At 41.8% G+C, this 24,596-nt stretch overlaps 1 protein-coding gene across 1 annotated transcript; it reads right to left on the bottom strand.

The window, feature by feature from the left end:
• Window positions 1-270: 270 nt before the first annotated feature.
• fam83c (family with sequence similarity 83 member C) lies at window positions 271-24,596 on the bottom strand. Its single transcript, XM_069884400.1, has 4 exons — window positions 23,942-24,596; window positions 13,598-13,765; window positions 8,159-8,283; window positions 271-4,049 (listed from the first exon to the last, which is right to left on the bottom strand). The coding sequence occupies exons 1-4, from the start codon at window positions 24,473-24,475 to the stop codon at window positions 3,290-3,292; spliced, it is 1,587 nt and encodes a 528-aa protein (XP_069740501.1). The 5' UTR covers window positions 24,476-24,596; the 3' UTR covers window positions 271-3,289.

Below are 24,596 nucleotides of genomic sequence, written 5' to 3'. Positions count from 1 at the left end.
TCTTAGAGTTCAATTTAGGTTTCTATGAGCATTATAGCATTTATAAATTGTATACCTTACAAATAAAAATAGTGGGTTATGGATGTGAGGTTGGGAAAACTTAAGATTGTTGTGGAGTAGGTTTACATAGGTCAAACCAACATCATGGGCTGAAGGGCCTGTACTCTGCTCTATGTTTTAAGACTTAGGATTCAAGCAGGAAGTTGCTTACCAAATTATACTTATTTAAATTAAAAATAACTTCAGAAAAACACTTTATGCATAGATCAAAACAGTTTGCACTCTTCAATTGCGTCATATCAATTTTCAATTATGCACTGCAGACACATTTATAAATGCATTTTGAAACCTTTACTATTTTCACAGTTTTACATATATTTTATTTATTAAAGATACCCAACGTTTCTAATTCTTGTGTTCTAGTTCACACTGAAGTAACTGTCTTCATTGAATCAGACAATGCAGCCCAGAAGGTGAACCTTTTTGATGATGAGTTCCAAATAATCTCCCTTCTACACTTTTCTCATCGCCTTGCTGGTCTTTTTTTCTCATTTTCATATTGAAGGTTACTGAATTTCTGCTACAGACCTTTCAACCCATTAACCTACTAACCTTATAATTCTTTGGAAATGGGGAGGAAACTTGAGTGACAATCAGGACAAAATTAGTTGTTAATTGTTAACTGTGGGAGATTTCAAAGTTTCCCAATTCTGCTGCAAGATTAAAGAGATTTGACATCACATACGAGGTTGCTTAGAAAAACAAGACTTGCCATTTGTACAAACACATTTCATGATATCAGTTATACTTCAAGTCATTGCCATATATAGAGGGATCAATGTGAACATAAAAAGCTCCCAACGACAGTAGTGCCAAAAAATCCAGTGAAGGCCAAAGTATTTCATTATAATGGGATTACTCTTTCAAAATATTATCTCCAAAACTGCTGATTGTTGACTTCAGGAAAGAAAAGCCAGAGGTTTACAATCCAATGATCATTGGAGAATCAGGGGTGGAGATGGTGAGCATATTTAAATTATTGGGAGTTTAACCGCTGGCCAATCAGTGATCTCCTTTTATTGAAAGCCACACCCCGCTGTCCAGCAACAAGCCAATCAGGCGCATGCCCACCCACAAGCCTGAGCGCGCACTATCATTGGCTGGCCCCAGGTCTGCAGAGTGGGAAAATTCAAGCAGTATCACTGGTCCTGCAGAGCAGGACATATTTAAGTTTGAATGGGCTCTTTCTTTCTCTCTTTTCCTCCATGTGGCGATGCTCCTGTTCCCTGCCCAGATCATGGTCACTACAGTGGACACTATCTGTGAGGACTACAGGTAAAGGGGCATTGTGTTCCCTAAGGCTAGCCAGGGTATCCCAGTGCATGGAGATACCAGAGAGAGCAGAGCCACTATATTTCCCAGGGTGGGAGGCTGTAAATTTCCCGTAGATAGCCCTGATGCAAGGGCACATTTTCCTTCGGGGCCTAACACTTAGGGAATCCTTCCTTCTGGCCTCCCACTGCACTGAGCCCCTTTCTTTCCCAATGAGTCCCATGGTTGGGTGCAAGTGAGCGCGAGTGTGCGAGTGCATGAATGGAAGAGCTGTTGCACTGTCTTATTGTTCAATTGGTTATCCAATAAAGATCATTGGTGATAGTGGTTCGAGTCTTGGAGCTTGCTTTCTGCTGCACCCCACAAAACCTACCATACAATACAGGAGTCACTATCTTAGAGGATCTTTCCTGGACCCAACACACCAACGGTAGCATGATGAAAGCTCGTCAGCGCCTCTACTTCTGAGGAGTTTACAAAGTTTTGGTATGACACCAGAAACTCTGGAAAATTTCTGCAGAGGTGTGGTAGAAGTGTGCTGACTGGTCTGGTATGGGGACACCAATAACCCTGAATGGAAAGCCCTCCAAAAGGTAATGGGCACAGCCCAGGACTTCACAAGCCAAACCCTCTCCACTATTGAGTACATCTACAGGTAATGCTGCTGTCGGAGAGCAGCAGCAATCATCAAAGATCTACACCATCCAGCACATGCTCTGTTCTCGTTGCTGCCATCAGGAAAGAGGTATAGAGGCGACAAGACTCACACCACCAGGTTCAGGAACATCTGCTACCCCTCCACCACCAACGACAATGTCAATCAGAGACTCATTTAAGGACTCCTACTTGTGCACTTTACTGATTTTTCTTTTTTATTCTCATTGTATTGCACAGTTTGTTTATGTTCATTATCTGTTTACAATTCCTTTTTTGTTTACACTGTGTATTCTTTTTTGTACTACCAATTAATGGTAATTCTGCTGTGCCCACAGGAAGAAGAATTTCATGTTGTATGTGATGTTATGTATGTTTTCTGACAATAAATCTGAAAACTGAATCTGATCTTTTACATCCACTAGAGAGGAAAAATATAGTTAATGTCTTATCCATTAAAAGAACTTTCCAACAGTGCAGCGATCTCATTAATGTACTGGGAGCATCAACCTGGGTTATGTACCAAACTCACTCTGTGATAGGTACAAAGGCATCTCCCATCTCCCAAGAAAAAAAAAAGACTTGTGATACTGCAACAACCCACTGGTATCCAGCACTGATGAGGATTGGTAAATGCCAGATAAGTTAATTTTACGGTTGCTTGAGACTGCATGTTTTATGGTTGGTGAACTAATGGCAAAGTGGGCCAATTTTAAACCTGTATTTATTACCTATTTATTTTCTTTTTTTTTTACTGTATTAGCATAGTCTAATAGTCTTTTAATTGAAACAGATATTTTCTATTTAAATGAAGCCATTAAACAGTTGATCAAAACATATTTCTTGGCCAGATGCCTGCTGTCTAAATTCTATGCAACCATGGCTTCCACTGAGAAACAAACTTCCACAATTCTTCTTCTTCCATCGGACCAACAGAATGTATAGAATAAATACATTAAAGGAAGATCCCTCTGTTCATTTAAGAATCGCACTGGTACTTAATTATTTCAAAAGTAATTTTCAACATAAGTACTTTGTTTCCGAGTCTCCCTTCCCACCCAAGGCTCAACGTCTATGCCCCACGAGAGCTTCAATGTACACACGGCTATAAGCCATCACGACACAGGCTGCATTGATGCTTTATGAGGAGCAAAGTCCCACCAAAAATCACACCTTCCATGGGTTGCAAGCGTCAGAAACTGCCTCTTCACTGACAGCTTTGATGATTAGATTGAGCAAACTTCAGAAAATGGCTCCCTCGTACTCAGTCTGAAGAAACTGCTGTGAGTTGGAAAAGGAAGCCTTAAGAGCTGTGTTTCACCAACTGAAAACGGCTGAAAGTATTCTTGGCCCTCATTTTATCATTATATTCCATCATCATTTCCAACTTGCTGTGACCGAGAGTCATTCGATTTCCTGTCTTTTTAAATGCACTATGTAAAACTTTGGTGTCATCAAATACGTTGGCTTGATTGGGTGACTTCCCATAAATGATCCTTTCAGGTGATGATGATGGAGGGGTCATTGTGCTTGCATCATCCGAATCACAGTTTGACTTTTTCTTTCGGTGTGGGAAGACGGAACACGATACGTTAGCAGTTGGAAGGCGAAAGTTGGAAAGGTAGTGCGGACCCTGGCGTGATGTGGGACTTGCGCGAGCCAGTGGGTCATTGGCCCATTCATTGGCTGATCTGTCACTCTCTTTCCAGTGAGGAAAAGGTGTATTAGTGGAGATGTAAGTGCTGGTCCGATTGCGGACCCTCAGCACTTGAGCGGCAGGTGTGGCTGTCTGGCTGGCACTGATAGGAGGGCTACCAGACCAGCTGCTCGACGGGTTAGAGTGGACTGGTTCCACCAGTTTCTCCTTCCTCCTCTGATTGTCTGAAGGAATTCTGAGATTGGACATGCAAAGGAAAAGATCATCATCTGTAGATGAGGAGAACCGATCAATTGGTTTTGACACAGCATAAAGGCTTCGAAATTCATTGTCAAATTCTTGGGTTAACTCTCCCGTTAACAGCATGACAAAGTGGTGATGCACCTGTCCGGAAAGCCAGGTAAAGCTGCAAGATATAATATACATGGTCAATTGTCTTGCAGCATGTGAACATGTGAACTCCTGACATATTTAGGTATTTCTCAGCAAACTTATAGTAGAGGGTAGACTACTCCATGTCCTCTCGAATACTGGCTAGAGCCACAAAAGCAGAGGTCAGGATGATCTGTCCATATTTTCTTACAAGAAACACTATGACTACTTGAAACATCCTTTAGCACATATGACCAAAGAACAGGATTAGGCCATTCTGCCCACGAGTCTGCTCCACAATTCGAAACATGACTCGTATTTTTCTTCTCAACCCCTTTCTCCTGCCTTCTCCCCATACCTTTGACACCCTCACTAATCAAGAACTGATTAGCTTCCAGCCATCTGTGGCAACAAATTTCTCAGATACATTGCCCTCTGACTGAAGAAATTCCTCTCATCTCTGTTCTAAGGGGAATCAAAACAAGTAACCCATTGCCAACAAGTCCAATCCTTTATCTTTCACTTCAGATTATGGGGTAATGGTAAAATGGAATTAATTTTCAAATTTTCTTTTCAAAGAGCTGGGGCAGATGAGAATCTTCCCGTGTTGTAATTTTTGATGATGGAAGAGCAATTAATTCAGCTCAGCGTTCGGGTAAATCTGGCTCTGTACAAGGATCAATAATCAAAAATCAAAGTACAGATTAACATTATGTCAGAAAATGGCACTTAGATTTTACATTACTTTTGTTCTGTTGTGTCTCTACTTTCCTAAAAGTCTGAGGCGATTTGGTACACTGCAAATACTCCATCAAACTTCTCCAGGTATAGCAACTGGTTGTACCACAGTCTGGTTTGGAAAATCAAGTGTCCAGGAATATAGAAGGCTGCAGAAAGTGGTAAATCTAGCCAAGTCCATCATGGGCACTGACCTCCCATCCATTCAAAGAATCTATGTGAGAGGCTGGCTCAAGAGGGCAGCCAACAACATAATGAAAATTAAAATTAAATCAGTAAAATAATCCAATAGTCCTTCAAAGAAATCAATATCATGTTCATGTCCCACTTTATATAAAACTGCCCCAACGTCAGTTTTGGAACAGCCCTGAGCTGTAAGAAGTCTAGTATTGGATCGTGTTCTTGAAGGCAAGAGGTGCCCAATTGATTGGAAGAAATCAAGTCAAGTTGCCCACTGAACCTGCCCACCAGGAAAGATTAAAGAACAATAGCATTCCCCATATGATCCAGAATTAATCCACTATTACCTCACCGAGGAATCCCATTTTAACATCCAATAATGATTAAACTTCTGTTTCTTTATTGGTCCCATCACCAACTCTCACCTTGTACCATTACCTCCTTTAATTCTTCTCTCCCTATCACAGACCTTGTCATCATTCCCCCTTTTATCTAAACTTGTTTTATCTTTGAATTTTTCCCATTCTAATTTACTGATGCTGAAACATTAACCATGTTCCCCTTCCATAGGCACCACCTGACAACATTTTCCATTTCTGCTCATCAATGTTTGTCTATTTAATTTGAAAAAAACATATACATGGGACTGTTTTGTGATTTCCTCACAACCTCTTTCTACTGCTACCTTTGAGCAAAAGGTAAAGAAGCTTAAAGTCCAGCATCTCCATGTTCAAGAACGATTTTTGATCCAACAGCTATCAGGCTCGGGAACCTCTCTATCCTTCCCTCATCAGGGACCACCAAAAGGTTTGTCTGCACAAATGAAATGTCACTTTTTTTTTTGCATGAACTGCACAGTGAGGCCTTTAATTATTTATGATCTCTTGGCACGTTGTGGTAATTTAATTTATACTGTTGTGGTTGGTGTATTAAATATACCTGTTTCTCTGCAGCAGGTAAGAATTTTGGTGCACCTGTACTTTGTATTTATGTATCTGATTGTAAAATCTTATCACTCATAAGATGCATGATTATTCTGTCCACCTGCCCAACTGTCTTCTCAGTTATTCATCTCATTGCTTTTCTTTGGAACTTTCTGTCCCTTTTTCTAACTAATGATGATTACATGAAATGACCTGTTAGCTGGCAAATACAGGGGTTCCCAGAGGTGTTGCATGAAGATAACCAAGAGTAAGTGTAGCAATGAGGGTTCCTTCCATTTCAACCTGCCGACCTGTTCCCTGATACCAAGATTTGAGGTTTGGAACTGATTCCCCAATGGGAAATTCGTTCAACCAACAAAAGGTCAGATGGAAGCGGGCAAGAGGAAGGAAAGGCTGCAATAATTTTCTGCTGAAAGCAACCCGAATCTTTCAGTTCTGTCTTCAGACAATAGTCAGGGATTTTGGGGCTTCTGGTATGCCATCACACCCACCCCTTCATTAACCTATCTTGTATCAACCAGCAATTACAGGTCAGTGGGCCAGCTTCCAACAGATTGTTCTTCTGTGCTCCAATTATACGTTGCTTTAAAAATTAATTCCAATCGTTGTTAATCCAAGACTAAAAGAAAAGCTTGCATTTTGAAAAGGAGAAGAAAAATAATGCCTTTCTTCTCTTTTTCAGAGCACATCAAATTTACCTAATGAAATGTGTCATATGAAGCAAGGTTGACAGAGCTAGGCTTTTCTCTATGGAGTGATAAAGGATGAGAGATGACTTAATAGAGGTACCTAAGATTTTAAGGGGCAGAAATAGGGTGGACAGCTAGCTCAATAGTAAGTATTAGGGGAGTAGAGGAAGGTTTAGGGGAGATATCAGAGTTAAGACTTTTACTCAGAGTGGTGAGTGCCTGTTACCTGGGTTGGTGGTGGAGGCTGGTACAATTGGGACCACATTTAAAAGACACTTAGGCAGGCACGTGGATGCAAGATAAATAGAAAGCCATGGGTGTGAGGTTGGGACGGTTTAGATTGTTGTGGACTAGGTTTAGATGGGTTGGCACAACAGCCTGGGCCCTTACTCTGCTGCTATGTTCTATGACACAAAAAAACATGGACTATTTCCCATATTCCAGGAGTAACCTCTCAGTCTCAGCAAAAGACTTCAATGTGTGAGCACCATCTTTGATCTGATGAAGAAAAGTGGTTGAAGATCAAGACAGCAAAGATCCCTGAACTTAGGGATGGTCTACCTACAGCAGACGCCTTAAAGCACCGAGAAGACACCACCAATGCTATTTCAAAAAATCCTCCTGATGAAAGCAAGCATGACCTATCCCTTCTTTATACTTTCCATGTTCTCACTTTCAGGGAGCTATGGACACAGCCCAAGATCCCTCTGTGCATCAGTGCTCTGAAGGATCCTTCCCTCTTACATTTGACCTCTCAAAGTGCATAATCACAAACACACACAACAGGGCTCCCAGCACTCATCCCTGTGGAACACCACTGATCAGAGACCTCCAGTCAGAGTAATACCCGTCCACTACTACCCTCTATCTTCTATGACCAAGCCGATTTTCAAATTCGTTTATTTTAATTTTGTTGTACATATACAACCAGAAAAAAAAGTGTTACCCTGGACCACGTGCACACACATACATACGCAATATGCAGCATCTAATAATCACATCTATACATAAAAATATCCAACCCATCTCCATTGACTCCTTGTGCCTTAATCTTCTGGATCAACTTACCATGAAGGATCTTGTTGAAAGCTTTACTAAAGTCTATGTAGACAATATCCACTGCCCTACATTCACCAACCATCTTTGTCACCTCCTCAGAATGATCAAATCAACTGCTCTGCACAAAGCCACACTGACTGTCCCTTACAAGTCTATATTTTTCCAAACACAAGTTCATTCTGTCCCAAAGAATGTCCTCCAATAATACCTCATTCACTAACGAAAGGCTTGCTGGCCAATAATTTATTGGTTTATCCTAGTTGCCCTTTTAACCAGAGGAAGAACAGTTCTTCACAGTCAGGCTAGGAGGAGAGGGGACAATGGAAGGTTGAGACCATAGAAGGAGATTGCAGAGGTTTGGTAATTCTCAAGGATTGGAAGGGTAGAAGATAGGGGACACTGGGGCAGTCCTGGGAATGTTAGAATGCTTGGAGCTGAGGTTGATGCAAATGGAGATCATTGTGGTGGGATAGACGTAGTATTGATCTGGCAACAATTGAAGCATTTTCTTTTAAACACCACTCACTATTTACCTGTATGAACCAGCCACAACCTTCTCCAGATCAATTATCATAAATTTTTCCAGGACCTGACCATTAAATTTCATCCCAGACTTTGTGCAGTAGGTATCTCCTATCACACTTCGGATCCTCATGTTCTGGAAAGGAGAAACAAAACAAAATGTTTACTTGGGCAACAAGCAGAGAGATGTGTGAGAGAGAAATTTTCAATGAATTGCACTGCAAACTGAATTTGGGTACATTCCTGGGCACACAACCAGTCACTGTCTCAGTGAACACTCAGAAATTCCAGTGGCCGGAGTAATCCGTGCCAGTTACACTTCATAATGAGTGAACTTGTATCTTTACAGCAGGGACTTAAAAAAACCCCTTAACATGGCAATCTCACAGTGTAAAGGTCAGCTGTGAGTTAAAGGTCTGCCTTACAGTGGAAAGGAATGTCACAGAACTTGGAACACAGCTTATTCTCAACAGTGGGGACAGCCAGGAACAGATCCATGGATTCCAAATGATTCCAGAAAAAATATTTTAAAGTTAGAGAATAAAACACTCTGCTAGAAGAACTCAATGGTTGAACAGCATCAGTGGGAGAAAGAGAATGGTTGATGTTTTGGAGCAGAACCCATCAACAAGACTGAGAGTGTAGAGGGTAGATGGTTAGGGTGGGATGGCTGAGGTCTGGGTGGGAGGGATAGGACAAGGGCCAGGACGGGACTGGTGAACTGGAGAGGGGGGGAGAGAGAGGGGAGAGGAGAGAGAGAGGGGAGAGGGGAGAAATAAACGAGTTAGGTTGAGAAAGATAAATCATAAGGTGGAGGGGTTATAACTGGAAACAAGGGTTGTCAGTGGTGGAAAGCTGAGAGGAAAGGTGGCACCATAGTTAGGGAGAAGAATAAAGTGGTGGAAGTGTGGGGGTGGGGTAGTGTTGAACGGGATGGAAACAGAAAGGGAGAGGGAGAGGCTAAGAATGGGTTGGGTGAGTGAGTTAGAGGACAAAAATAGTGGGGGGGAGGGGGAAGAACTATTTCCTTTCCCATTCCCACACTGAATCCATCCTAGCCCTTTTCCATGGCTAGAGAGAAGCTGATCGTAAATTAGAGGAACAAGACCTCTCATTCTACCTGGGCAGTCTGCAGCCCAATGGTATGGTTACCCATCTCTCTTCTTCACCAAAACACAATCTATTGGAGGAACCCAGTGGATCAGGGATATTTAAGTATTTAAAATGGAGGAACATGAATAATGGAAAGAGTAGATGGGCATGGAGAACTAGCACAAAAGAGGAAATGAGACTAGCAGAGATGAGCCAAGATCACATTGAATGGTGGGGCAGGTTTGAGGGGCCTTATAGCCTACATCTGCTCCCATTTACTTACTTTGGAATCTTGGTTGTTCTTTGCACTGACTGTTCTAATGACTCCATATTAGATACTCTGATGAGAAACACAAAAACTGAAGACGTTGGAATCTTGAGTAAATAATATGCTGATGGAGGGACTCACCAGGTTAAGCAGCATCCATAGAGAGAAATGGTCAATGATTTGTGTCAGAATAAAAGTAAAAAGGGCTGACATCATGTATATGAAGGTGAAAATAAGCTGTGGAGGGAGTGATAGGGTATTGGACAGAAGATCTGAGAGGTGGAGGAACAGATGGAGGGAGAGAAGCCTAGATCTGCTCCTATTTACTTGTTTTGCCACATCCAAGTTGTGGGATAGGTCTACAGTTGTGACACCACAGGGGAATGTGTCCTGCAGCCAATGTTGTGAGATGTGTGAAAGAATTCCAGCTTTCCCAAAAGACCAGGAGATTGGGAGATTGAGATGGAATATCCATTTTCTGTTGTCTGACCTTAATCATCCTCCATGATGGAGATGGAAGTGTGTTACCTGGAGCTGGGGTAAGGTCTGGACAGAGCCATAGAGAACCTCAGAGGTAAAAAGGATCAATAAGAGACTGAATCTCTAGGCTTTGTGTCATTATTAGAAATGTCTAGCATGAATTTTGTGCAAAGAAACATCAATGGAATAGAATCATTGCTTCAAATAAGAAAAGACAACCAAGCAACAAAAAAATTCCAAGAACCAAACTTTCATCTATACCTTGGAGGACATAGCTGTCCCAATTGCAGTGAAAAAATTGCCCTCCCTCCACTCTTCCATTCAATCCCAACTTTCTCACAGCATTAAGCTCTTCACGAATGGATGCAAACATAAACTCACTCTCATCTCTATGCAAAGGTGATAGCTACAGATGAATGCTCTCATTGTTTAGGGTCCATTTCCCAAACTATATGATGACATTCCCTACTATTTCCTAACTTGTGGAAATTGTTGATCTGTATAAAGAATTGGTTAGGTGTCCAGAAGAGAGAAGCTAACATGTATGTACATGAGAAAGGGGCTCAATAAAAATCTGGTGTCTTAATTATTCACAGTATTGATTCCATACATTAGAAAATTCAATGGAGAAACATATCTCTAACTGCACTAAAGACAGATGGAGTTGAAATTTTCTATTTCTACTAAACTACCAATATTTTAATATTGTAATCTACATCTGAAGTGTGGTTGAATTAACATCAATAAACTACATATTGGAAATTCCCAGACCAAACATCGGTTATTTACCTCCTATGGTCACTCTGAGGCCTGCTGAGTTCCTCCTGCATTTCTGTGTTTTACTACATTTTGGAAGAAGTGTACTCTCTTGTGCCACCAATGCAGGACAATTTGAAAGTGGCTTGGGAGAATAAAATTGCAAGGTGGCGTTGTTAGATTATATCCCAACCACAGCAATTTCAATGCAGATTAATATAAGGCCAGCTATTTTGCATCTGAAGAAATTTTTAAAAAGTAAATGTGGCAACATTGGACAGCTAAATTCAATCCCATTAGAAACAAATTACTAAAACAGGTTTAGGGTGAGAGGTGAAAATTTATAGACAAGATGAGAGGTACCTTCATCACAAAGAAACTGATGGTTGTGTGAAATGAGCTGTCAGAGGAATTGGTACAGGTGGAGACAATTGTAACTTTAAAAGGTATTTAGGCAGGTATAGATAGGCAAGTTTTAGACTGTTGTGGTCCAAACTTGGGCAATTGGAACAGCATGGACATTGGGCTGAAGGGCCTGTCCCATGGCGTTGAATTCTATGACTCTGGTGCTGTACAGAAAAGTTGGGTGGGCTGTAGGGGAGTGGGGGGTGGGTCACGGTTAGCACAATGCTATTACAGCATCAACGACCCAGGTTCAAATCTGTCAATGTCCATAAAGAATTTCTACGTTCTCCACATGACCTGCATGGATTTTCTCCAGATGCTCTGGTTTCCTCACACGTTCCAAATCCTTCGAGGTTGGTAGATTAATTGGTAGGGAATTGTAGATTGGTCCAGCTATAGAGGTCTCTGGTCAAAGCAGCACTGGAGAATCGGGCCTTAGAAAGTGTCCCACACTGGGAACGTCAACCCAGAAATTCAATGGTGGGCCAATGGATACCTCCTAAGCGGTCCCCTCTACAAAGTTGCACTGTGTAGGAAATCAAAGACACTTGCAATACAAACAGCCTCCTACAACATGGCCTCTCCCCTGCCCGTTGAAGCAGTGTAGGTGACCTCAGTAAACAAATTTAAGACAAGAATGGATAGATTTTTGTACAGTGGGGAAATTAGGGGATATGGGGAAAAGACAGGAAGGCAGAGATGAGCCTATCATCCGATCAGCCAGGTCACATTGAATGGCAGAGTAGGCTTGACAGACCAGATGGTTCCTATTTCTTATGAAGGAACTAATGAATAGTACGTATTTTAGAATTTTTAGTTATTTTTACTGACCAAAAATCTTGCCTCTTTTGAATAATTATCCACCAAATTTATAATACCGAGACATCACTTTTTTTTTGTTATTTACAGATTAGGACCTTTTTGAATTCTTTAATTTTGAATCTCCCCAAAGACCTGGAATCTAATGTGATAGAGATGATTTTTAATTTCAAACCTAACTATAAAAGGGTGATATCTGGCCTTTATGAATTACTTCTAAATTCTAGGGATAGTTCCCTCAACAGAATTAAAAAACTATGACAGAATTTTCAAGTTATTTTCTGAAACTACATGGGACACTATTTTGAAGTGAGTGCATTCACCTCTCTTTGTGCTAGACACTCGTTAATCCAATTTAAGGTACAACAGCAGGCTCAGTTTTCCAAAGTCCAATTAGCTAAATTCTATTCTAATCTCTCTTCTAAATGTGATAAATGTATAAATGTATAACTGAAGAAGGTACACTGTATCATACCTTCTGGTTGTGTCCTTACCTTTCCAATTTTTGGGAACTTGTGTTTAGTTCTTAATATTACTTTGACTCCAAATCCTTTTCTTCTTCTCTTTGGAATAAGTGGACCAACACGTTTGATATTGACTTCTGCACAATCCCATGTAGTTGCCCTCACCTCCCTTATTCCTAGAAGGGCCATATTAGTGAGACAGAAAGATGCTGTCCCTCCCACTCATATCAATGGTTGCCTGATATGATGGCATGTTTGACTTTGGAAAAAATTAAATGTTGCACTATTGAAATGAATCTTTTGTTTCTTTATGGTGGTTCTTTTCTTAATTATTTTCAAAATTTATAATTAGTTTATGGTTTTTGACTCCTTTATTTGCCTTTTTTTTTATTATTAGTAGTGGACTGTTTGTGTTAAGCTAGTACCCTCCAAAGGGAGATCAATAATTAGAATAGTAGGGTTTTTTTTACTTCTTTTCAATGTAATGTAGGGTTTAATATCATTTTTATTACTGTAAATCTTATGATTTGTTAATATTTTATTTTATCATGTATCTTTGTAATATTTATTTGATGAAACCAATAAAAATATTGAAAAAAATCAGCCATGACCTTATTGAATGGCAGAGCTGGTTTGATGGGCTGAATGGTCTACTCCTGCTCCTATTTCTTATATTCATGACTATCTAGAAGGCTCTAAAATGCTTCTATTTTACATGCTTCAACCACTACTCCTGGCAGCCCATTCCAGGCACCCATCAGTCTCAAAAAAAAATTGCCCTCTCATCTCTTTTCAAACCCCCCTCCTGTCACCTTCTATGTGACATTTTTACCAAAGGTGAAAGATTCCAAGAAGTTTATAAACTTCTGTCAGTTCATGAACCCCACCCTCCGCCCCCCCGCCCCCCCCCCCCGCCCTATGGAATCCATTCTAACACTGAGCAGTTGATGCTGGTTATCATCAGTTGGCCATGGCAGAGACCATTATCAGGTCAGCCATGATCTCATCAGGTAGAAGATGTGAGTAAATTCCTATCTGGCACATCATGTCCAAAGTCTGGTTCAGAGATCTGTGGGCCGCACAAGGCTGATGGTAAGGGAGGGTTGCTGTTTTATTTTTTAAAGCTCCCCACGACTCTCAGGAGGCAGCCCATCAGCAGGACTTACATTAACATGCTCCTTTTGGATGTCAAGTGCATTGCACATGGATATAAAGTGTTCCAGGTTACTGTCATCCAGTAACAAGTAGGTTGGGACTCCTCGTTTATTGGAAGCTTCCAGCAGATCACAAAGTATATCTACATCAGTGAACACATCCATCACAATCGCAATGAGCTGTGGAGAAAATAGGACAAAAAGAGAAGTGAGATATTATTCTATTTTGTATGTTCTGTCTCTCCTCCAGAAATAATTAACACTGAACATAAAAGTACCTTCATCAATGCACCCAACATGAGAATTTTAAAAGTTTCTGAACAATTTCCAACTATCTATCCAGAACTAAAAGTTTGGAGAGACTGAGATGCTGGAATCTGGAGAAAAGCACAATCTATTGGAGGAATTGAATGGGTCGAGCATTGTCAGTGGGGGAAAGGGTATGTGCCACATTTCGAGTTGGGGTCCTTCATCTGGAATGAGAGTGCAGATGGGAGATGGCCAGAGTAATGAGGATAAGGTTGGAGGGACTAGCCCCCTCTCACATTATCATCCTCTCCCACCGTGCCCTCATTTCACTATCTCCCCTCTGCACTCATAGTTTTGATGAAGGACCCTCAACTCAAAATGTTCCTCCGGGACTACTTTATGCTAAAAGATTTTGTGGCTGTTATTCAATTCAAAAACACCCCAGGGAAACAATAATTAGACAATTGTAGTCACACATGGGAGAAGATATTCTCAAAAGTATTCATTGAGCTTAATGCTCATTGAAACAGGAAAATGGTCTTAGAGCCCATTGAGTTTCTGCCACCATTTTCCCCTTGCAAACCACCACCCATTCCCCCACTTTGTTCCATTTCTTCCCATACTCAGAATTTTTTTTTTTTTTTTTTCTTCCTGGCCTTCTTGAAGAATGAATTTGGGAAGCTCAACCAATGGTTTGTGAATGCTAACTATTCTCTACAAAATTTGATCCTGATCCAGATATGGAATCCATGGTGATTTGAGAGTTTGGATACAGAATAGGCTAGCCCATGGAAGACAGAAAATCATGTTGATTGAAGGCTGTGGTCTTGGCCATTGATTCATGACCACTGGTGCTGAGACCCTATGTATATATATATATATATATATATATATAAAATGCCTTACCATTTGATTATACTTGGCTGCCACCAGGGGCTGACACAGAGCAAGACAAACAGTATGCAGATCTATAATGGAGACTTGGAGCCTCATGGCATCCCTAATGGTATTGTTTACCACAACTTTAAAGTAAAGAACCTTTTTCCTTCATCCATGTTTTGTGTAAGAACTCACACATATGAATACAGGATAAAACATGACGTCAGAAGTGGGATGAAGGAAGTACTTTAAAAGGTAAAATCTAAAGTCAGCAACTGATCAGTGAAGAGAAGATAACAGAGAAAAATGGAAGGATTACATCCACCAGCAAAACTTCATCTGACAGGTAATGTGGCTGAAAATTGGAACAGATCTAAACAGCATTTTGGATTTTATTTAGTGGCAGCTGGAGATGACAAGAAAAGTGATAAAATGAAAGTATTGGTTTTCTTACATGTTGTGGGTGATGAAGCTCTGGAGGTGTATAATAACTTCACATTTGCTGCTGAAAGAGACAAAATGAAATTGGAAAAAATAATGGAACAGCTTGAGGCATACTACATACCTAAATGGAATGTGACATTTGAGAGGCACAGATTTTTCACATGTATACAGGAAGTAGAAGAAAGTATTCATCAGTATGTGACTGAATTGAGAAACAGAAGCAAAACGTGAATTTGGTGGACTATCTGACTCACTGATAAAAGACAGACTTGTTTGTGATATTCCAGATAATAGTCTAAGGGAAAGACTACTAAGAGGGCAAAATCTAGTCCTGGAAAAAGCAATAGCACTCTATAGGGCTAGAGAAGCTATAAAAACACAGGCAAAAGAGCTGTTCATTGAAACTAGCTTCAACATGGATGCAGTGAGCAAGAACAAATATAAACCGTTTAACAAAAAGCACACCAAAGTGGAAAGAGAGGTGTGGCCAGCAAGCAAAAATGAAAGGGACAATCGAAAGCCATGTCATTGGTGTGGTACAGACCTACCAAAAAAGTGTCCAGAATATGGTAAGACATGCTATATTTACACCAAAAACACCATTATGCCCGTTGCTGTAGGAACCAAGTGCAATAAAGCAAGGTTCATGCAGTAGATGAAAAGGAGATAGAAGAATTCTATGGAGATGTTGTGACTGAAAACAAGAAAGAAAACAGAGACTGAATATTGAGATTAAAAGTGAATGACATATACATTTCAGTTAAATTGGATACTGGAACACAAATTAAAGTGATATCAGAGACTGATTTTAAGACGATTAGACCAAGACCAAAGATGTATGAAACAAAGGTGAAGGTGACATGATATTCAAGTTCAAATATACCAGTGCAAAGAGAATACATGGTCAAAGTGAAACACAAGAACCAACATCACATGCTAACATTCATCATGGTACCAATGGATGTACAGGCCATACTAGGTTTAACATCCTGTGAGAAACTGAACCTGGTAAAAAGAATCCTCGTTGTGGAAAGCGAAGGAGAGACAGTCTATGGTGAAGTCATAAAAGAGTGCAATGACCTATTTCACGGTCTAGGCTGCCTTCCAGGAGAACACCCAATCAGAGTGGATAAACATGTGCCACTGATAATACACCCATGCAGAAAAATTCCATTTGCAACTAAAAGCGGAGTTGGACAGGATGGAAAGTCTGAAGATTATTCAGAAAATAGATGAGCCAATGGAGAGGTGAAATCACTCATCATTGTGGATAAAAAGAATGGAAAGCTTAGAATTTGCTTGGATTCAAGAGATCTAAACAGAGCAATAAAGAGAGAACACTTTACGCTTCCAATGCCTGAAGAAATGTCAGAGTTTGCAAACTGATGCATCATCAGGATTTTGGCAGTTAAGATTGGATGAAGCAAGTTCAAGACTGTGCATGTTCAATAGTCCATATGGCAGATACAAATTCCTAATGTTACCTTGCCTCAGCTCCTGAAGTGTATCACAAAACTATCCATATGGTCTATGAGCACCTGGACGGAGTTGATACCTCAATGGATGGCATCACAGACAGGCGGGTGTGGGAATCAAAAAAAAAAGAAAAAAAAGATGGCATCACAGTATGGGGAACCACAAGAATGGAGCATGAAGAGAGACTAAGGAAAGTGCTGGAAGCAACAAGGAAAGCAAACCTGAAGGTGAATAGGGAGAAATGCCAGCTTGGGGGTGACAGAACTAACATTTGTAAGAGATATTATTGGCAATGAGGGCCTCAGACCAGATCCCAGAAAAGTGTCCACCATTGGGAGAATGCCAAGGCCACAATGCAAAAAGGATGTACAGAGGTTTAATGGAATGGTCAACTATATGGGTAAATTCATATCTCAGAAAAGATGGCTCTGTTGAGAAGACTAACAGAAAAGAACATTGAATGGGAGTGGAATCATGAGCATGGAAAGTAATGGAGCGAACAAAAGAAATTGCTCACGGAAAAACCAGTTCTGAGGTTTTATGACCCAGTGAGACCCTTCAAGATATCATCAGATGCATCACATAGTGGGCTCGGTGCAGTTCTTCTGCAAAAATATGACTGGCAACCCATTGCGTTTGCATCACACTCAATGACAGACGCAGAAACATGATGTGCTCAAATTGAAAAGGTGCTGCTCAGCATCACATATGCCTGTGAAAGATTTCATCAGTTTGTGTCAGGTCAAGCAATCAATGCAGAGACTAACCATAACCCCTTAACTGAATTGTTCTAAGTGCCATTAAGTGAATGTCCACTGAGAATACAAAGAATGATGATTAGACTGCAACGCTATACACTGAATGTGGTGTATACTCCGGGTAAGCTAATGTACACAGCAGATACGTTGTCTAGAGCTGTTGACAAGAGAGAGCCCGCAAACACCAAAATGGATGAAGATGTGAATACTTTTGTAGACATGATCACAAGTGCAGTGCCCATATCAGATGTAAAAATGCAGCTCATAAAGTCAGACAAACAAAGATGAAACACTGAGACAATTGAGAAAAAATATCTTGAATGGTTGGCCCAACGTTAAGCAGTACTGCTCACCTGACGTTGCAGAGAACTGGAACTGTAGGGTGGAACTATCAGTGGTTGAAGACATCATCTACAAAGGAAGTAAAATTATTATTCCAAAGAGTCTGAGAAAAGAGATGCTAAAAAGAACCTATTGAGGACATCTCGGAATTGAAAAGTGTAAGAAAAGAGCATGAGAGGTGATGTACTGGCCAGGAATCAACAAGTAAAAAACAAATGAAGTGTCAAACTATACAATATGTCAGAAATATCAAGCAAGCAATCCTGCAGAACCACTAAAGCCACACCCAGCACCATACAGACCTCACCAGAAGGTAGGCGTTGACCTATTCAAATGTCAAGGGAATGACTATCTTGTAGTCACAGACTATTACTCCCTGTATCCAGAGTTGTGTAAATTGAACACCACCACTGCAGACGCTGCAATATCAGGTATGAAAGCCATATTCTCCAGACATGAGGTGGCAAGCGAAGTCTTCACACACAATGGACCCCAGTTTTGGAATTTAAAGTTCCAACAGTTTGCCAAAGAGTGGGACTTTGTTCACACCACATCAAATCCTCATTTTCCACAATCAAATGGTCTAATGGAAAAATCGGTACAGACAGTGAAAAGACTGATGTACCAAGGCAAAAGACAATAGAACAGACTTCTACCAGAGCATGCTAGTATACCACACAATGACGCTCGAGTGTGGTATGTCACCAGCACGACTCCTTATGGGATGTAGGGTAAGATCAAACCTACCCATTCAGGAGAACTTCCTAAGAACAAAAGAGAGGGTGAAAGTGAGGAAGTTCAATGAACCACAGAAAAAAAAGCAAAAGTATTACTTGACAGAGAACAAAAAAACCTACTGGAATTCTACGCTGGTGATCAAGTAAGGCTAAAAGATGAAACAAACTTATGGACCAGAAGGAAACTGTCCTTAGTGAAGCCCAGCCAAGATCATACACCATTCAGACAGATGAAGGTGCTGTTCTGCAAAGAAAGTGTCGAGATCTTCAAATGGGACCAGCCACAGTAGATGGAAAGACGGATACTGTTAAACAACCTGAATACACATCTGAGAAGACATCATCTGAGGCAACAACTCAGATTCAAGGATAATCAATCAGGAGATCATCAAAGCACATGAATCGTCCTAAGAGACTCATTGAGTAAATTTAAAGACTCCTGTTATAAAGTAGTGCTATCTTATTTACTCTTCAAGTTTTAGTGTATGTAAATGTGAACACACAAAACAAGTTTAAAAATTGTTAACAATGATGATAATAATGAAAAAGTAAATCCCTGAGGTTAAAGTTAAAATTGCACAGTTATACAAAGAAAACATGCTCGTTAAAAGTAAGCTACTTTTGTTTTAAGAAAGGGAGATATAATGATGGAGATCATGGTTGCAATGCAACTAGCAATGCCTTACTGTTTGATTAGACTTGACTGCCAGCAAGGGGGCGACATACAGTATGTTAGATCTGTAATGGAGACTTGCAGCTTCATGGCCTGGCTCATGATGCTGTTTACAACAACTTTAAAGTAAAGAACTTTTTCCTTCATCCATATGTTGTCTAAGAACTCACACATACAAATACAAGGTGAAACAACATGTGCCATGAAGCACAAAAAGGGTATCCTTTGCATCGAAGCTTGGTCTGGCCATGCTCTGCAACAGAACTTCCCCCAGCTGCCTTGGACACCACCATGCTGCTGGATCTGGAGGGGATATTGAGTGGGTGGGTCTGGACCTGTCCAACCCCCTACTCACCTAAAATCCATTCATGTACATGCTGTTCCTTTTGGAGGAATGGGGTATCCTTCTAGTGCCTGTCAGTGATCAGCTAGTACAGTCACACATATCAGACTTCACAAACTGACTGAAATAAACCATCATCATCCTATGGGATGGAGAACCAGAAGAAGATTGTGTGTGTGTGGGTGGGTGGGTGGGTGGGTGGGGTCAGGGAAGAGAGGGAGTTTAATGGAGATAGTGGGGCATTTTGTGGAATGGGCTACCAGGGTAGTGGTGGAAGATGATATGATGGTAACACTGCTGTGGTTACCTTCCCCGTGGTTCGTCTCCCAAGCTTCTCCTTCCAAACTGGATGGGGGAAGGGTGTTATATATAGATTGTCGAGGAACACATGGTCTGGCACATTGAGAATTGTGGATGGACTCGTGTTCTCCCTGCCTGAAGCTCATTCGAAAGTCGAATCACCTGCCAATCAAGGTTAGAATCCGGCCACCCATTAGTGCACACTGTGCTGTTGCCTCATTTAAATTACTTAGGGCCATCATTCGCTGGAAGCATAGCTCAGAACTGTATAAAACATTTCTCTCCCTCTGCCTTGTGGTACAAGCCATGGACATCGCTGGAAAAGTTGTGGCTAAGGTGTGCACTACACTTAAGCTGAGCTGTAGTATTGCAAAAAATCAGTGCTTGCAGAAAGCCGCACCCCTATAACTACAGGGAACCGGGAGAGTGTTTGAAAGTCCCTGCCTCTAGAGTGTGTACAAGTGTGTGAGTGTGTTAAAGTGGCCACTGGTATCAGAGTCTAACCTGGGTCCAATGTGAATGTCTATATAGTTGTTTAGTAGTAGAGTTTGAGTTTACCTATCTCGGCTGCACCATTTCATCGGATGCAAGGATCGACAACGAGATAGACAACAGACTCGCCAAGGCAAATAGCGCCTTTGGAAGACTACACAAAAGAGTCTGGAAAAACAACCAACGAGAAACCTCACAAAGATTAGCGTATACAGAGCCATTGTCATACCCACACTCCTGTTCGGCTCCGAATCATGGGTCCTCTACCGGCATCACCTACGGCTCCTAGAACGCTTCCACCAGCATTGTGTCCATTCCATCCTCAACATTCATTGGAGCGACTTCATCACCAACATCTAAGTACTCGAGATGGCAGAGGCCGACAGCATCGAATCCACGCTGCTGAAGATCCAACTACGCTGGGTAGGTCACGTCTCAGAATGGAGGACCATCGCCTTCCCAAGATCATGTTATATGGGAGCTCTCCACTGGCCACCGAGACAGAGGTGCACCAAAGAAGAGGTACAAGGACTGCCTAAAGAAATCTCTTGCTGCCTGCCACATTGACCACCGCCAGTGGGCTGATATCGCCTCAAACTGTGCATCTTGGCGCCTCACAGTTCGGCGGGCAGCAACCTCCTTTGAAGAAGACCGCAGAGCCCATCTCTCTGACAAAAGACAAAGGAGGAAAAACCCAACACCCAACCCCAACCAACCAATTTTCCCTTGCAACCGCTGCAACCGTGTCTGCCTGTCCCGCATCGGACTTGTCAGCCACAAATGAGCCTGTAGCTGACGTGGACATTACCCCTCCATAAGTCTTCGTCCGCGAAGCCAAGCCAAAGAAAAAGAAAGAAGAAAAAAGTAGAGTAATTAAGTATTGTTTGACGTTCTCCCTTTTGTCTCCTGTGTGTTTAATAATGTTACCTGTAATTGTATCACTTATATCCAGACTCATCTCTCAATGAATCCACCAAAGTTGATACTTTTCCAAACACATCTGGGGGGAGAGGGGCTATTCTCCCTATTTCTAGTGTCATGCACTGATCCACTGCTTCCTTGGAATCTAGTAAGCTGAACAGCGCAGCTGCCGTCATCTTGGGCACATACATCCGTGATTGCAGGATTTTTTTTTTTAAAAACTTCAGCTCTTTTAATAGGCCATTTAAAGCCTTGTTTGCATCAGGAACCTGCGAAGTACACTGTGTCTCTATTCTCCAAGATTCACAACAGATGCAGAGCTGCCATTTTTTAAATTTTGAACTCTAGAAAGAAACTTTCAAAATCACTCACCATTTTCTTTTCATTCCATCTAGCCTCTCATTTCATTTATATCTGTTGCTGAAACCTTATGTGTCATCTTCAGTTCTGAGGAATACAATGATCTTCCACTCACCCAAAGTTCTGTTCTTAAAATCCTCTCCCACAACCACATATTCACCTAATGACATCAGCTTCCTGTCCTGCCACTCAATCCTTCTCGATCCTGGTTAAAATTCCCTTCCTTGGCTCTGCTTCTCCATTCCTCCGATTGTGCCTTGTTGCTCATTGTCAGGTGTCATATCTTCAACCATCAAGCACCAGTTGTAATCTTTTCCAAGTCCATTCCCTTCTTCAAGGTGTTTCAGTAAAGCCCCCTCTCTAACCAAACACTGGGATGTACCCTGAGCCAACTAATCCCAAACAAATGAAACCTCCATACAGTAACGTCTTCCTGTCAAAGAATTTGGGCTTTGCAATGGAGAGTGAGTTTGTGAGATCACATGCTTTCTCCATTATGAAGTCTCTTCAAGGGACGCTACCCTGTATTGACTTTGGTTTGGTGCCCGCACCAACCATTGTTTCCAATATTGGTCTGTGTCACATGCTTTTCATTGCACTGCACTCAGAGACACTCTGGATTCTGTCCTTTGTACATACCATTGTATTTTAATACCTCTGGAGCTCCCCCAGGTTAAAATAACATGAACAATGACGAACAAACTGGTGACAATACTTTGAAATGTTAGAGGAGGTGTTGAGAGATTCCACTTGTTACACTTACTGGCATAACTGCTTTTAATGTCATATCCAAAACTACTGAAAGACATGTATGCATGAAGGGAGACTTTTGAATACAGGTTATCACATGCATTTATCAATGCTAATGCTCAGGAGAGTTTCCACCCAAGCTGTCTTTCTGGAATAGTTGGTCAACAATTCAATCCATGCCAAAATTTGCAACCGGGTATGTAAAAGGTGTACTCTCAACAGAGGAAACAGATTTCACAAAAGCTACTACAGTCCCTCTGGTGGAGGTGCAAACAGAGCCCTGTTAGATATGGTTCCAGGTTTAGACCCCTTTCAAAAAAATGGACAAGGGCTCATTTGAGGTAATAACTGCACCTCCAAGGCATGATAACACAACAGTTAACAAAGTTATCTCACATCTCCCAAAACCCTGGTTTGATTTTGACCTAGGATGCTGTCTGTGTGGAGTTTTCCTGTTCACCCAACAATTCTGTGAATTTTCTACTACATCCACGGAATGGAAAGATTTGTATCTTGTGCAAGCAGCAGAATTTTAGTTTAAAGCAACAAAAAAAATCTGCTGGGGAAACTCAATGTGTTGGGCAGCATCAATGAGAGAAAAGAATGGTCAACATTTCAGATCAGAACCCTTCAAAATTCAGTTTAAAGATCTATTGTTCTAAAATGTTCTAGTCAAAGGTTAATTGGCCACTTTGAATTACTCCTTGCTGCAGACGTGCTGCAGGCAAAAAATACAATGAGGCTAGGGGGGCAGGCGCGGAATTGTTTGATAGACATGTGGAAAATGCAAAGTTCCAAAGAATACTATGAAATAAGGAGAGGGGAGGTTGGGCTGCTGAGAGTTGGTGTCTATCCAATGGGCTAGCCCTTGTGTGTCGTTATGAGAAACCCAGACTTTGACCTCTCATCCACTGCAGACGTCTATGTGATGCGCTGCCTCCGGAAGGCTGCTAATATCATAAATGACCCTATCACCCAAGTCAAAACCTCTTTTTACTGCTACCTCCATCCGGTCAGAAGCCTGAAGACCAGCGCCTCCAAGAACTGTTTCTTTCCAACAGCTGTTAGACTCTAAAACCATCCCTTGTTACACTAATCATGGTCCGTTCTGACACCATAAAAGGACTGTTTGCGCTACTGTAGTGCCATGATATTTTGAACTTGGATAATTGTGAATAATTATTAACTTTTTGTATCTTTAGTCAAGTTTATAGCCATCTGATTGTACATTGCAAAACATGCAGACACACAACCAGACATGACACACATACAGTCAAACAATACATATGGAGGGCAAGTATTTCATCTATATTGTTTTGTACATATGAGAGTATCAGATGGTTAGTGTGAGCAGTTCCTTTGGTCGTTCAGCCTTCTCACTGCCTGTGGGAAGAAGCTGTTCCTCAGCCTGGTGGTGCTGGCTCTGATCCTCCTGTATCTCTTCCCTCAATTCAATTAAGTATATTATTGTAGTTTTTGTGGTTAACTTTGAAGTTACTTTCATACAGTACCTGTTTGGCTGCAGTGCATCTGTAGATACAATGTAGATGACAATAAACTCGTGCCTGGAGTTGAAACCTCTCGGAGATATTGATCCCCTACCCATGCCCCCAATTCTCTCAGGGCACCTACCGTCCTGGCTTTACTCAGGAGCCTGCGGATTATGTCCTTGATGCTGTGGCTTCTGTCCCTCTGGAAGATGATCTGAGACTCGGAGGGCAGGCACACGGCCTTCGGGGGCTTCGACCAGCCCAGGTCGAGGAACGGCGCCTCCGAGTCGGTCCGCACCGGGAAATAAGTGGCCGAGGTGAGCTCGGACACCGAGTCCGCCTCGCAGAAGCTCTGGCGGCTTCCCCTCTCGCGGAGTTCCGCCGTGAGCCCGGGCAACCTGGCAGCTCCGCTCCGGCTGATGTAAGCGATCTCCAGCTCGGATAAGAAACTCAGCTCCCTCTCCTCGGCCAGCACCCGGCGGTAACCGGAGACGCCGGATTCCAACAGCGCGTCGGTGGCCAACCTGGCCGCTTCGCTGTGACTGAGCTCCAGCGCGGAGCTCTGCCTCCAGGAGCTCTTCAGTTCCTCCAGCCTCTGTGAGAGTTTGCCGAGCGGTTTGCGGGACACGGGCTTTTGCAACATATGGGCATCGGGATTGCCATTGACGTTCATCATGCTCTCCTGGGTCAGAAAGAAAGGAACTCCTCAAACCTCCAGCCCCTCTGTCAGCACTTCCAACCCAGCCACTTCCTCAACAGCCGAGCAGCTGCTAACCTCTTAGCTTCTCATAACAGGC

Source organism: Narcine bancroftii, chromosome 6 (assembly GCF_036971445.1).
Source record: "Narcine bancroftii isolate sNarBan1 chromosome 6, sNarBan1.hap1, whole genome shotgun sequence".
Lineage (NCBI taxonomy): Eukaryota > Metazoa > Chordata > Chondrichthyes > Torpediniformes > Narcinidae > Narcine > Narcine bancroftii.
The sequence above is the reverse complement of the archived record's forward strand: the minus strand, read 5'-3'. Positions and strand labels throughout refer to the sequence as shown.

Coding starts and splice junctions, on each gene's coding strand:
- fam83c (XM_069884400.1), bottom strand. CDS start 24,475: ATGATGAACGTCAATGGCAATCCCGATGCCCATATGTTGCAAAAGCCC. Junction 13,766..23,941: donor TCCTGAGTAAAGCCAGGACG/GTAGGTGCCCTG, acceptor TTTTCTCCACAG/CTCATTGCGATTGTGATGGA. Junction 8,284..13,597: donor TCCAAAAGGAGCATGTTAAT/GTAAGTCCTGCT, acceptor TCTCCTTTCCAG/AACATGAGGATCCGAAGTGT.